General features: G+C 41.1%; 1 protein-coding gene across 5 annotated transcripts in view; it reads left to right on the plus strand.

The window, feature by feature from the left end:
• kcnt1b (potassium sodium-activated channel subfamily T member 1b) overlaps positions 1–14,057 on the plus strand; it is an 86,009-nt gene that overhangs the window by 58,049 nt on the left and 13,903 nt on the right. For 3 of the 5 annotated variants that reach the window (XM_034091137.2, XM_034091139.2, XM_034091140.2), the window contains exons 14-29: positions 435–571; positions 930–993; positions 1,252–1,360; positions 1,463–1,571; positions 5,803–5,952; positions 6,041–6,276; positions 6,599–6,619; positions 7,102–7,315; positions 8,301–8,406; positions 8,530–8,702; positions 9,783–9,854; positions 11,055–11,189; positions 11,427–11,538; positions 12,514–12,615; positions 13,249–13,332; positions 13,415–13,543. In XM_034091137.2, coding sequence (XP_033947028.1) covers positions 435–571; positions 930–993; positions 1,252–1,360; positions 1,463–1,571; positions 5,803–5,952; positions 6,041–6,276; positions 6,599–6,619; positions 7,102–7,315; positions 8,301–8,406; positions 8,530–8,702; positions 9,783–9,854; positions 11,055–11,189; positions 11,427–11,538; positions 12,514–12,615; positions 13,249–13,332; positions 13,415–13,543 — 1,953 coding nt within the window. The remainder of the gene's footprint in view (positions 1–434; positions 572–929; positions 994–1,251; positions 1,361–1,462; positions 1,572–5,802; positions 5,953–6,040; positions 6,277–6,598; positions 6,620–7,101; positions 7,316–8,300; positions 8,407–8,529; positions 8,703–9,782; positions 9,855–11,054; positions 11,190–11,426; positions 11,539–12,513; positions 12,616–13,248; positions 13,333–13,414; positions 13,544–14,057) is intronic. The other 2 variants (XM_034091142.2, XM_034091141.2) reach the window with 1 other exon arrangement.

Here is a 14,057-nt window from a genome sequence, read left to right on the forward strand (position 1 = left end):
AAGTTAACTATGTAGTCATATTTAAGTACCCCTAATGGAGGCTTTTTACTGTCAGAAAAAGAATGGTTATGCAGCAAGCAGGACTATAATGACTGTAGATTTATAGATCATTTTACAGAAATTGTATCTCTTTATAACAGTAAGTGGTCTGTGTAGTATTCCTGTCGCATAGTCAAATCTACATTTACCTCAATGGGCTTACCAATCTCTGCAATTGCAGTCCCTAAATTCAGATGAGGGAACCCTCCTAAAAGAAACAAAAAAGGATAAATATGTCATGTGTACAGAATAACTGCATAATAAAATTGACTTTGAATTGAATTTTCCACAAAAATGACCTACTGTACGCTGAAGAAGTAAAATGCTTAATGTACAATCCCACACACATAAAATAAAACCTGCAGCGTGATTTAAGTCAAATTGATGTTTTTCAGGACTACTATGTGGTGATCCTGTGTCCGACAGAGATAGACATTCAGGTTCGTCGTATCCTGCAAATCCCTTTATGGTCCCAGAGGGTCATCTACCTGCAGGGATCGGCCCTGAAAGACCAGGACCTGATGAGGGCCAAGTGAGTGAAAACGTGGCATGCATGCTTACCTTCAGACCAGCATAAAGACGGACACAAATACACTACTGTATGTTGTTTACACATTACAGTAAGCCTAATGGAAGGATCAGTCATGCCATGCTGAAACATTTTCGTTTAGAGAACATGAGTTTTTCCCCCCTTGCGTTTTGCTGACAGCTCCGATGTCACACAACAGCAGATGGTTTTCATGCTAGAATGCAGCTTAACCTTTTCAGCCTTCGTCTCAGGGCATTAGCACTTGTAGCTTCTTTTTTTTAAAGCATTGATCTCTCTTGATTGGTTGAATGTTCTCCTCCCTAACCTGTGTTTCTCTCTGTCCCTCTGTTCCTCTGCTCAGGATGGATGATGCTGAGGCCTGCTTCATCCTCAGCAGCAGGAATGAGGTCGACCGAACTGCTGCTGTGAGTCTAATCTACAGGGAACCTCCTCACAATAACAATATTTGATCGGAGCAATTTCCCTTCACACTCTCCTTCCATTATACAGTAGCCCAGAGGGTTTGAGATATTCAAATAATGTTGTGATTATATTGTAACTGCCATTGAGATTTGGGAGCTCACACACAAGTCACTGAGGCAACTTTATGCTCCATAAAATTCAGATTGCTTTTACAAATGAGCCACTGGGTGAATGAAGTGGAGCTATTTCTTCTCCCACAGGATCACCAGACTATTTTGAGGGCTTGGGCTGCAAAAGATTTTGCTCCAAATTGCCCTCTGTACGTCCAAATTCTCAAACCTGAAAATAAGTTCCATGTTAAGTTTGCAGGTAAGTGCAAAAAGGCTACCAACCTGCCAAAACAAAGTCATTTACGCATAATTGTTTTAAGTTTGATGTAATATATTGTTGCAATGTATCCTTTTCAATCAGATCATGTAGTATGTGAGGAGGAGTTCAAGTATGCCATGTTGGCGCTGAACTGTGTGTGTCCCGCCACGTCTACCCTGGTCACACTGCTGGTTCACACCTCCAGAGGACAGTGAGTACACGCTACCATTTTACAATTACTGCTACTAACATTAGCAATTATAGATTTACAGTGACAGCCACAGTCAGAATATCCTTTTTATAACTGTACAAGTTATTATTCCAAAGCGAACAATTTTGCCTATAAAATATAAAATATTTTTTGAATGGATTAGACAAACAAGAGACTATGTAGGAACACTTTAGAGATGCTAATAAAGAGAGTGTGTCCCCTTAGAGAACCAGGCTGTTTCCAGTGGTTATGCTAAGCTAAGCTAATTGTATCCTGGCTTCATCGTCTTGTGCACATGAGAGAAGTATTAATATTTTCACATTTTTGCAGCAGGAAAGCGGTGAAACTTTAAAAAAAAAAATTGTTTTTACTGTCATTAGTTATCCCAGCTTTGAATAAATCAGCAAAGCTACTTAGAGATGTTGTTAAGTGGTTTTTTGCTTCATTTCTTTGAAAACAATAGCAAGAGAAGATACCTCGTCCCAGCCTAACATTACTTTTGTAGGGCTTCCATTCATTGAGATTAAAACGAACCAATGACTCATTAGTAATGCGGGTGCGTTCACACCTGCCTTGTATATTCCCGGTTGAATCGAAACCCTGGTGCGTTGAGCCGCTTGGTGCGGTTCATTGGGTCGGTGTGAACACAATCCGAGACCTCTTAAGTGAACTACACAACCGGACTCTGGTCCGCCTAAAATAGGTGGTCTTGGAGCGCTTGCTTGCGACCTCTGGAGCGGTTCATTGCTGGTGTGAACGCAGTCCGCACCAAAACATAGGAAGCGTAGTATTTACGTGTCACAAGAATGCGGATATCTTCAAAATCTTCAGCGAAAGAGTCTTTCAAGACATCCGCGGTTGTTTAGTTAAAGAGTGAAGCAGAATGAAGTGTTGAACAGTGTTGTGTAAAGTAAAAAAATCTCCGTCAGCTACATAAAAGTAAGAACACCTGTCGTCGGTGAAACGCCCCTCCTTACTGCAGGAACGTCTCTCATTATATGTATTATAATGTTTTTTAACGGACTTTATCTGATTTATATAATCATAGCGCGGAGCCGCTAGTGTCTGTTGATCTCCAGATTAACAGCAGCATGAAAATAACCTGCCGATGCTCCATGGCGGAGGCCTCCGGTAGAAATTGCCAGGATTTGCGTTGTTTGAAGCCCCCAACCCCCCTTAATGTCTGACCAATGGTTGAACAGCATTTCCGTGCACATGACTTGTGTTTAAAGTGTATCGTCCGTTTGAGTTTTGCCCGTGTGAACGCAAACCGAACCTTCTGAAAAATGAAACAATGTAACAAACTGTCGTCTGGTGCGCACCAGGGAACGGACTATTAGGTGTGAATCATAGGTGTGAATGCACCCTAAAGCAGTTCAACCTCCAAGAAAAGTTGTTGTTAAGTAAACGTTGAACTCCTTACTTTGAGTGCTCTTTTAATGTTCAATATCTCTTTGAGTAATCCTTCCAGTGTAGACAGATTCAATTCCGCTTGAATGATTGATAGAAACAAAGATGACAGCAGCTTGTTTACGTACAGACTGTACCAGGGGCCTGTACTACGAAGCTGGTTCAACCTAACCTGGATATGTTTGAGTTAGTCGGTTGGCCTAATCCAAAACATACGCGCTCTCGCTAAACGGTCCTACGACACGGGTTATCAAGTGGATCGCTCAAGCCAGCCGTGTCCTATCTAGTTAGGTGCGCGTTCACATGAAAGGGGTGGTATCTGGAGCATTCGACCAATCACAAACATGGAGAAGCATACTGACAGCGCAGCGTCATACTTCCTGAATGAAAAGTCAACTATAATATTAGACATATGAAGAAGTTAAACTTTAAACATCCATGACTTAAACACTTTATCCAGGATAAAAGCCATATAGCTGCACCTGCAAGGTGAATACAGCTGGAAAAAGTGTTTGAATGCGTACAGTATGTGACACTGTCAATCAATCAATCAATCAATCAATCAATCAATGTTTATTTATATAGCCCAATATCACAAATGTTACATTTGTCTCAGTGGTCTTCACAGTGTGTACAGAATATCAGTATGACAATACGACACCCTCTGTCCTTAGACCCTCACATCGTACAAGGAAAAACTTCCGGAGAAAACCCACAGTTTAAAGGGAAAAATGGGAGAAACCTCGGGGAGAGCAACAGAGGAGGGATCCCTCTCCCAGGACGGACAGACGTGCAATAGATGCCGTGTGTAAATTGAAAAGATAATACATTTGCAACATAGGTAGACCAAATGTTTGGAAATGCATGTGTGTATAATAGGAAGATGAATCCACGAGGATATCCATCCAGGACCGATGATCCAGGACTACAGCCACGACTCGCGATCCAGGGCTCGCGATCCAGGACACAGGACTGCAGGATCATCCATGACTCCGGATCCCGGCGTATATAGACACCAAAAAGAAAGACATTTGGGGAAGCTGGGTTAATCGGAACATGAGAGTACACAGGTATAGACAGAGAGAAGGAAGAAGTAAGATGTCCCCCGACAAACTAAGCCTATATCAGCAAAACTAGGGGCTGAATCTAATCAGCCCTAACTATAAGCTTTATCAAAAAGGAAGGTCTTAAGCGCACTCTTAAAAACGGATAGGGTGTCTGCCGCCCGAACACAAACTGGAAGCTGATTCCACAAATGTGGAGCTTGATAAGAAAAGGCTCTGGCTCCCATTGTACTTTTAGAGATTCTAGGAACAACCAACAACCCTGCATTCTTGGAACGCAATGCCCTAGTAGGACAGTAGGGTATAATGAGTTCTTTAACACTGTAAGTGTTGCACGGCCAGATACGGCTCAGTTGACTCAGATAAGGAAATATATGATACATTATGATGTGATATGGCGCAGACTGTACTTAATGTTACTCTGATGTCGTGGAAGATATTTAAGTAAGCTTTCTTAACGCTAATGTTATAATAGTCAGATTGCTCTGAAGATGGGAGGTGATATTCTATTAATGTTCACGTTCACACAGTCGGTAATTTTTGAAGGCCGTCTTTCCTGCAACGGCAGCTTTTCTGTATTTCCTTTCTCCTGTAATATGACTTGATCGCTTTAAACTCCGCACACTGAGCTCTGATTGGTCAGCAGGCGGTGCTTTCACTGAGTTGAGCTCTTAGCCTGCAACCTAACCTGGTCCCGACCAGGTTAGCCGCTAAGCATAAGTTACCAAGGAGATCTAGCCTGCTAAAAAGAGAACCAGCTTCGTAGGACCGGAAAGCCGGAGTTTTCCCTGAATTTAGCCGGCTAAGCGAAAATCCTGCTTCGTAGTATACCCCCCAGGTGTGTGTCTCTGCAGAGCTGAATACTGTACTGTCAGCCTCTGAAGAAACTTTTTACTGTCCAGTCAGTTTTCATCACCAAAGTTCCTGCTCGGCAAAACATCGGTCTGAATGTTTCATATTCTGTGCAAGGTGGCCACTATATCTTCACTGCTGTCCTGAGCAGAAACGAGGCTCATCAATTTTTTATTCCCATTAGGGGAAGCTGCACAGGGGCTGTGAAGGTGATAGGGAATGTGGGTGGACTTATTTTTGGCTGGTGGTTACAGTATATGAACTTTATCACTTTGATTAGAGATTATGAAGGACATGAATTGCATAAATAAATTGACTTTATAGGGTCGTGAAAGGTCAACCAGATTGTGGAAATGAAAGCTGTTAGGTACCAAATAAAGTCTGAAATGTGTTATAGTTCTTTTTGTGTGGCTGTCCCTCATTCTTTAGTACTTTAGTCATTTCCCTCTTCCAATTCATTTTGGTCTGCTGCTGTCAAATGGAGTTTAAAGTTATTCATATCACGTGTTAGCTCCTAGTGTAATGCCGGTCTTTGGGTTGTAATAGTTGCGCATCCTGAACCTGCCCTGACTTATTGCAAACTTCATTTTAACAAATACTACCAGCCACAAACTCTGGTCTTAACTTTTCTGATTGATTATTTTTTCAACATTCTGAAATGTGTATTTATTATTGAAGAGGCCTTTGTTTATAACACATAATTCATTTTATTAGAACTGATCATGCATTGCAATATTATTGTTAAAGATGTTTTTTATTGTTAAGTTACTTGTGAGATTTTTTTTTCACAACATTGCTCTTAAGCCATATTAAGACTGTTGTTTGGCCAATAGTTCATTCGGTCATTGTAGGAATCAGACATGTTGTGTCTCTGTGCAGTATATAATATGATAATGCTGTTTCAGGGAGGGGCAGCTGTCCCCGGAGCAGTGGCAGAGGATCTACGGACGCTGCTCTGGAAACGAGGTCTACCACATCCGCTTGTGTGACAGCAAGTTTTTTGGGGAATATGACGGAAAGAGCTTCACCTACGCATCCTTCCACGCCCATAAGAAGTTAGTAAAAACGTCCACTAGTTTAATCCCGACACATTACAGTGATATCATTAGACTTTAAACCTTGCATACCTGTCTTACCCCTCAGGTACGGTGTGTGTTTAATCGGAGTGAAGAGGGAGGACAACAAGAGCATCCTCCTGAACCCCGGCCCCCGCCACATCATGGCCGCCCCCGACACCTGCTACTACATCAACATCACCAAGGAGGAGAACTCTGCCTTCATCTTCAAACAGGAAGAGAAGCACAACAAGGGCATACCCGTCAGCGGCCTCTACGACGCCCCCTCCAGGCTGCCCGTGCACAGCATCATCGCCAGCATGGGTGAGACCGAGAATCAGGGGCAGAAACATCTTTTTAGAAGTCGATAAAGAAAGGAAGATTGAGGATGATTGTAGTGTTGCGAGTTGCAGACAGTTTCACATTTGTTTGGTTGAAAGATTGTCCATGTCCGCAGAGAAAGTGGATGCTTTTGTTGCGTTTCTCTGACCCTGAACTGCACTCACAATGAGAGATTGTGAGTGCTGGCTGCCTTGGTGATGCTGTATGCTTCCGCTGACTGTTATGCATGACTTCTTTCTTACATGCCTATTTTACTTTCTTGGCTGACATTATTGTGTTGTGCTTTTTCTTTGACCTGTGAAAGTTGATCAGGCCACTGCATATGGTAAGTTTGTGCATGATGCATCACTTTTTAAAACTGAAATACCAGTAGACATTTTAGAAATGTTACAATGATATACAGTTTATACAAGTTTTTATTTTCTTACATTTAAAAAAAGGATATATGTGTTTTTGCATATACCATGTATCCGATATGCCTGATGTATGTAATGCATATATCATACATCATATAACACACACAAATATGATGTATTTTTTAAGGATTTATTGACAATCACACAATGTCAATAGAAGTTGCATGCTGTTTTTAAAGCCCAAGTACAGTCGCAGGATACAGAAAGCAATCATTTTGTTCCTCAAGGTCAACTAAGCCAAGCTAAATAAGGTGATATTATATTGTGCGTGTGTAAGTGTGTTTCTTTGTGTACGTCTTAACATGGACCTTATTTACTTTACATAATGAACATGCTGTGTCTGAATGACTGCGTAGTTAGCGGAGCAAACATAACCCTGTGTTATTTCCAGGCACTGTGGCCATTGATCTCCAGAACCCCAGTCCTCCCGAGGAAAGCAGCAAGCTGACCTTGCCGACGGAGAACGGCGCTGGAAGCCGCCGGCCGAGCATTGCGCCCGTCTTGGAGATCGCAGACTCCTCCGCCATCCTGCCCTGCGACCTCCTCAGCGACCAATCAGAGGACGAGAACACTCAATCAGACGAGGAGGGATCCGTAGGCTCAGAGTAAGTATTATTGATGCAGAGATTTGCTGGTTCCGGAAGGTTGGTGGCTGTAAAAAAAAAAAGTGAAATGTCCTCACTGTGGAGGCGTGTATCTCTTGATCTGATGTCCCCTGCCCTCTTGCTCTTCGTCACGTCTCAGTGGTTGTAGGAGGAGAGATTGATGGGTTTGGAATAGGTGTGTAATCTGTGTGTCATGAGGCTGTAAAGTGCGGACATGGCTGTGATGAATGTGTGTGTCATGACGGGGAGGGTCAGCACTTTCCCCTCTCGAGTGATGTCTACTGTTGTGTGTCCTTGCATTGATCCTCGCCCCTCAACGCTCATTTAGCAATTCAGCCAGAAATCGGGCTATCTGCATATTCTATTCTTCCTTTATGTGTTTTTTTCAATATGGCAGAGTTACCTTGAGGAAAGATCGGGGCCTCTGAACCTCAGCCCATTTATTTTTGAACATTATTGGGTCTCGTAAAGTTGGACATTACATAGTCCTCCTAACCTCTGAGCCTCTAAAACTGTGCCCCATGACAGTGTGTCTTCTTTAAAGAAATGTCAGACACAGAAGTAAGGGAGATGAAGTCTGCAGGAAACACACTGAGGTCTCACAGTGCCCCCATGTGGCGATGAGGCTTTGGAGGCTTCATATAAAAATCTATTTTATCGGTAAACTAGAGGGCATTGTGAAACTGATTTAAGGTAATTACAGGAAAAAGAACCAAATTGACACTTGATGCAAACACAAAATGAGACGAAGGTAGTGAAGAGCTGTGCAGTTATACTCCCTTATACCATCGTGTATAGCTAGTTAATAATAATCCACACTAATAAGATGTGTTTAAGCGACTATTTTTTGATAAATGTGGAGAGGAAGGATACTCAGTTCTGAGATGGTCATTTCTAGTGGAAATTTGACAAAAAGCTATCTGCACAATATCTCTGTATTGTTTGTTGTTTTTTCCCCCTGATATTCTTGTTTGTTAACCAACAGTTTTGTGAAGGGTTACCCTCCCAACTCACCCTACATCGGCAGCTCCCCCACTCTGTGCCACCTCCTGCCACAGAAAGCTCCATTCTGCTGCCTTCGTCTCGACAAGGTAAATTCAAACGCAGGAATAAAAGAATAAAAACAGCTCAGAATTAAACCACAAACACTTTCACTTCTTATCTTATTTCTGCAAAAACCTGACTGACTCCCTCCCTGATTGTCTGTCTGTCAGGGCTGCACACACAGCAGCTTTGAGGATGCCAAAGCATACGGCTTCAAGAACAAGCTGATTATAGTGTCTGCAGAGACGGCGGGAAACGGTCTCTACAACTTCATCGTCCCTCTGCGCGCCTACTATCGGCCCAGGAAGGAGCTCAACCCCATAGTGCTGCTGCTGGACTACCCGTAAGACTTTTAACCATCCTGTACGTTTGTTCTTACTCCTACAGGGATGCAAACTCACTGACGTTTCCACAATAACTTCAAAAACCCATAGTAATGTGCCCCATACACATGTACCTACATTAGTATCTTGCTAGTAGACTAATGAACAATAATTCTACATTAGTGTTGATAAATGATTAGTGGTAGTAAAAAAAAGAATTGCTATTTGAGAGTTTGACATACCGTAGTTACAAAATCATCTGCTCCTTTTTACAGGGGATATTTAGAGTTGCGGAAAGAATTACGTGCAGTAGAAATATATGGGTTAACCTTGCTTCCAGATATAAAATAATATATTTCACATTGTTATTATTATTATTAAAAAAAACGTGTGCCTTTTTGTGTTTATCTTTTGCATTTGTTTGCGGTCTCATGTGGAAGTGCTTTTTTATGTTATCAATTTGGAGCAACCAAATTGCTTTCAGTAGAAATATTGGTTAGCTTTGCTTTAAGATAAAACAAGAAATGGATTCTGCATTAATCATAAACAACCTCTCTTTCTCAAGAGGTGTGTGTGTGTGTGTGTGTGTGTGTGTGTGTGTGTGTGTGTGTGTTGTGTGTGTGTGTGTGTGTGTGTTGTGTGTGTGTGTGTGTGTGTGTGTGTGTGTGTGTGTGTGTGTGTGTGTGTGTGTGTGTGTGGTGTGTGTGTGTGTGTGTGTGTGTGTGTGTGTGTGTGTGTGTGTGTGTGTGTGTGTGTGTGTGTGTGTGTGTGTGTGTGTGTGTGTGTGTTAAAAAAAAGCATCAATAACTTCGGACAATTCTCTACGGCGCTAAAACTGATAAACCACTAGCCATGATAGTGAGACCCTAAGGGGTTTCCATAGCAACCAGTTACATCCTACCCTTGAATGTAAGGAATAAACATATACTGTTCCCCTCTTGTTGCCTAATAAACCATCAAATACAATTCAAGCAGTATTTGCCCTGTCCTGATCCACAAACACATTTAAATGAATTACAGCATCAGTGACATCATCTATCTCCGGGGTTTTACAGAAATGACGAGTGTGTGAGCTTCATAATGTTTCTTGTCTCCCGCAGGCCAGACAACCACTTCCTAGAGGCCATTTGCTGCTTTCCAATGGTCTACTTCATGGCTGGCACCATCGATAAGTACGTTTTTGGATCATAAAAAAACTGCTCACTTAATAAGCTCATTCCGTGGTTCATGTTTAAAATGACTTGATTAAAATGCAATATGATTCTTAGCAGGTGTTGGCAATCACAAAACATACTGTAGCTTCAGGGTCCGGTTAAAGGAAGGATTCACTATTAAAAACCATGCATGTGTAGACCCAGCATATTGAGATTCCAACATTCAGTCATCCAACAGTCCACCGTCAGGTCCTGTTCAAATAAAGACTGCACATTATGAGGGTATTACAGAAAGGCTGCTGCTTCCTAAACTCAAAGTGTGCAGATATCAGAAGCACAAAATCCATTAAAAAGCACAGACAGCAGATGTTGAATGTAAGTGCACAGCTGGATTGGGTACACCAGCTGTTTGTAAAACAATTATGAAGTGTGTAAACTCCTTCCTAATTCCTAATTAACTGGTAGCCAGCTGCTAACTTTAATCATAAAATAGCTTATTCAGTAAAGACTTCAGTACTGTGTGGTTTGGTTGTGCATCCCATCATAAGCAATCCGCTATGTCAACAGGAAGTCACTGCATCAGAACATACTTGCCAAAAATAACAGTTTTAGGGGGGACATATTTAAGTACACTTAACTTTCTCCTGATAAAGATTTCCGTGTATGCAACTAGATCATACCAGGTTTACAGAGTCGCTGGTAGCTTAGCATAAAAAGACATCCACCTCCGATGCTAACCTCTGCAGTGGAATTTGGTGATTTAGTGTCTTTATCATTTCAGATGTTGTGGTATTCAATTGAAATCATTTTGATCAAGTGTAGGGTCATGTGTTAGTGATACCATGTCATTGTGAATACCCACAAGTCATCACTGGAAAATGTACTGACTGTAAATATTTAGAAACAACTATAATCTACATGAGAACTGAAGTTTGTTGTGCAACCCGTTCAATTATTTAAATTAATTGATGCATTAATATTTACTCTACACTTTTAACACTTGTTATTATGAGGCTAAAATGCTGCATCTAGTTCTTGTAAATGGAGCAATTTGCAAACCAAGGTAGATGATCCAGCTTTGCCTAACGTGTGTGAACATGATCAATTATTAGAACAAATTGCACTTTACAGATGTATGTTTTATTATTGTTATACTATCTAAGGACAGATATTTCCTGACGTGACGTAACAAGCTCTGTTGTTTTGTGAATGGACCAGCTTGGACAATCTGCTCCAGTGTGGAATAATCTACGCCGACAACCTGGTGGTTGTGGACAAGGAGAGCACCATGAGCGCTGAGGAGGACTACATGGCCGACGCCAAGACCATCGTCAACGTCCAGACTATGTTTAGGTAACACGGGAGCATTTTTGTACAAACACACAGTGAACATGTTGTAGTAGTTGTGTCAGACTCCACTTGATCAACTCCCTGTATAGTAAATGCTTGTTTGTCAGAGTTTGGTGAATGAGGTAATCGCTAAGACAAAGTACTGTTGTTAAAAGTAGTCTTTTACTTAGCAACAGAGATTAAAACCATCCATCACTGCCTCAGCACAAAGCGTTAACATCGCTCTCTGTTTCATCCCAGGCTGTTCCCCAGCCTCAGCATCATCACGGAGCTCACACACCCGTCCAACATGAGGTTCATGCAGTTCAGAGCCAAGGACTGCTACTCGCTCGCGCTCTCCAAACTGGAGAAGGTGAGCTGTGGAGAAGTGAGAACACCTTGAGACTCGCTGGCTATCACTTTGTCTTCTTGTGTGAATGCTTTCCAAAGGCAGATCAGAGCTGCTTTTATAGAAGATAGTCTGTAATATATAAAAGTGAATACAAACAAAAATGTTTTATTGAAAAGCATTGCTAAATTGAATTAAAAACAAAAATATTCAACCTGAAGAAGTATGTTCAAATTCACAGATTTTTCAAAGTTCAGGATCCAAAGAAATACATGTTATTTGTTTGAAAGAGTACGACTTGTGGCCCAGATTGTGATTTAGGACTTTTTTTTCTATTTCTTTCTTGATTTGACTTGTAAAGCGAGTTTTTGTTCTAGGAAAACCAATACATAAATACCATTTGTTATTGTTATTATTTGTATTATTATTTAAATATATCATGTAACTCTAGGGATTGAAGGACCTGTTAGTTTTCCCTCTCTCATCGCACGGTGAAACATCACTCTTGAATATAGGAGTGTGCTGAAGCGAAGTCTTTAGATGTATTTTGCTATTATGATTTGTCTTTAGCAGTAAACATGTTCTTTTCTCTTCCCCCTGCAATTTCCAGAAGGCCAGAAGTGAAATTGTTATTATTGTATAATAGATAGAACTTTTCTCTGTCCCCGAAACATATTATTTTGTGCAACCTTACTACTTTTTTATGCGTCTTTATGATGGTGAATGGAAATAATAAAACACAAAAAAAAGACATGAGTTTCATCTTGACTCTCGATCAAAGTCTTTGAATCCTTTCTGAATCCCTCATGAGTCGTTTTTCTCCCACCTTCACGGTGCTTACAAAACACTCTCCACCTTTTCAAAACAGGCCTTTTTCTTTTTCCATCATTACTTCTTCTTGGAGATGGTGCAAAAGAGCAATAGTTCAGCAAACATATCAGGAAAAGGTTGTATTATCTGGTTGCTCTCTTCCTCACACCTTCTTGTTTCTCTCTTCAGATAGAGCGTGATAAGGGCTCCAACCTGGCCTTCATGTTCCGGCTGCCCTTCGCTGCAGGCAGGGTGTTCAGCATCAGCATGTTGGACACACTGCTGTACCAGGTGGGATCACATGGAAACACCTCAGAGGTTAAACATGGGGCTTCATCGTGAGAAGTCATATATATTGTTTCCATCAATCTTAGATGTCTGTGCAGCCAAGTAACCCAGAAGCAGGTTAAGGGATAAGATTATTTTCTTTTTTTAAATATGGATTTTTGATGACAACTTTTTTCTGATAATATCCGGTGAAACAAGTTGTATGTCAAAGGTAAACATGATTAAAGAAAGTGTTGCCCTCTAGAGGTAGGGTCCTGAATGAAAACACTTCCACATACACACTTCACAACACTAAACCTTTTATCGACTCACAAGAAATAAGGAATACAATTAGCAAATAAAATATGTCCCTGGTTCAAAGGGGATTTGTTGGCACCTCAGGACACATCCTTTGCCACATCCCTCACTCAAAACAGATGTACATAAAAAGGTTGATTGTTATTGAAACTCCAGAATCGTGCAATAGGCAACACAGATGTGTCTAGCAAAAGGGAACGGGAGCATCTGCTTTAATAATTGAATGGGTCTGGTTCTCCCAATATATTAAAATATGTATATCTGTCATTATTGCTGGAGTTTTTTTTGTCTGGGTTTGTTTTACTTTCTTCTCACCGCAGTCATTCTCTATTTCCACAGTCGTTTGTGAAGGACTATATGATCGGTATAGCGAGGCTTCTTCTGGGTCTGGACACCACGCCAGGCTCTGGGTACCTCTGTGCTGTGAGTACATATCTTCAGACTTAGATTTGAGAGGAAATGAGTTTGTGCTTGCATCTCTTTGAATCTCTCCCTCCATGCCCAGATGAAGATCACAGAGGAGGACCTGTGGATCAGGACCTATGGCAGACTCTTCCAGAAGCTTTGTTCCTCCAGCTCTGAGATCCCCATCGGGATCTACCGCACAGAGTCCCACATGTTCTCCACCTCAGAGGCAGGTTCACTTTGATCAAACGCTCATTTATTTATTCCCTCATTTTGTGTTTTGTCCATTCCTTCTCCTTTCTCAACCTCAACAAGAATCATGATGTTCTTCCTTGCTTTGCATTTTCTCCTGCTATCATTTCTCTTCTCCTGAAATGCCTGTTCTGCCTTCCTCGCTTAGCTTTTATAATCTTCCTAATTATCCCCTTTTAATGCTCGACACGTTACTTTTCAATCATTGTTTGATCCTTCATGCATTTTTCACTTCTATTTGTTTTACTCCAAGCGGGAGGGAGATTAAATATGGGAATACAATTCTTTTGATACATTGTTGACAAGAAGTCCCCAATTACTTTAGATTTGTCATTAGCCTGTGCGTTTGATGAAATTGAAATCATAGTCTAAATAATATTTGTCATGTTACATAATTTACAAGTATACAAAACAACACATGATAACATTTACAAATGCTAACTTGTGTTATTTTCCGACCATTTTAATTGTATAAAATACCTATTTTTGCT

This window comes from Pseudochaenichthys georgianus, chromosome 9 (assembly GCF_902827115.2).
Source record: "Pseudochaenichthys georgianus chromosome 9, fPseGeo1.2, whole genome shotgun sequence".
Lineage (NCBI taxonomy): Eukaryota > Metazoa > Chordata > Actinopteri > Perciformes > Channichthyidae > Pseudochaenichthys > Pseudochaenichthys georgianus.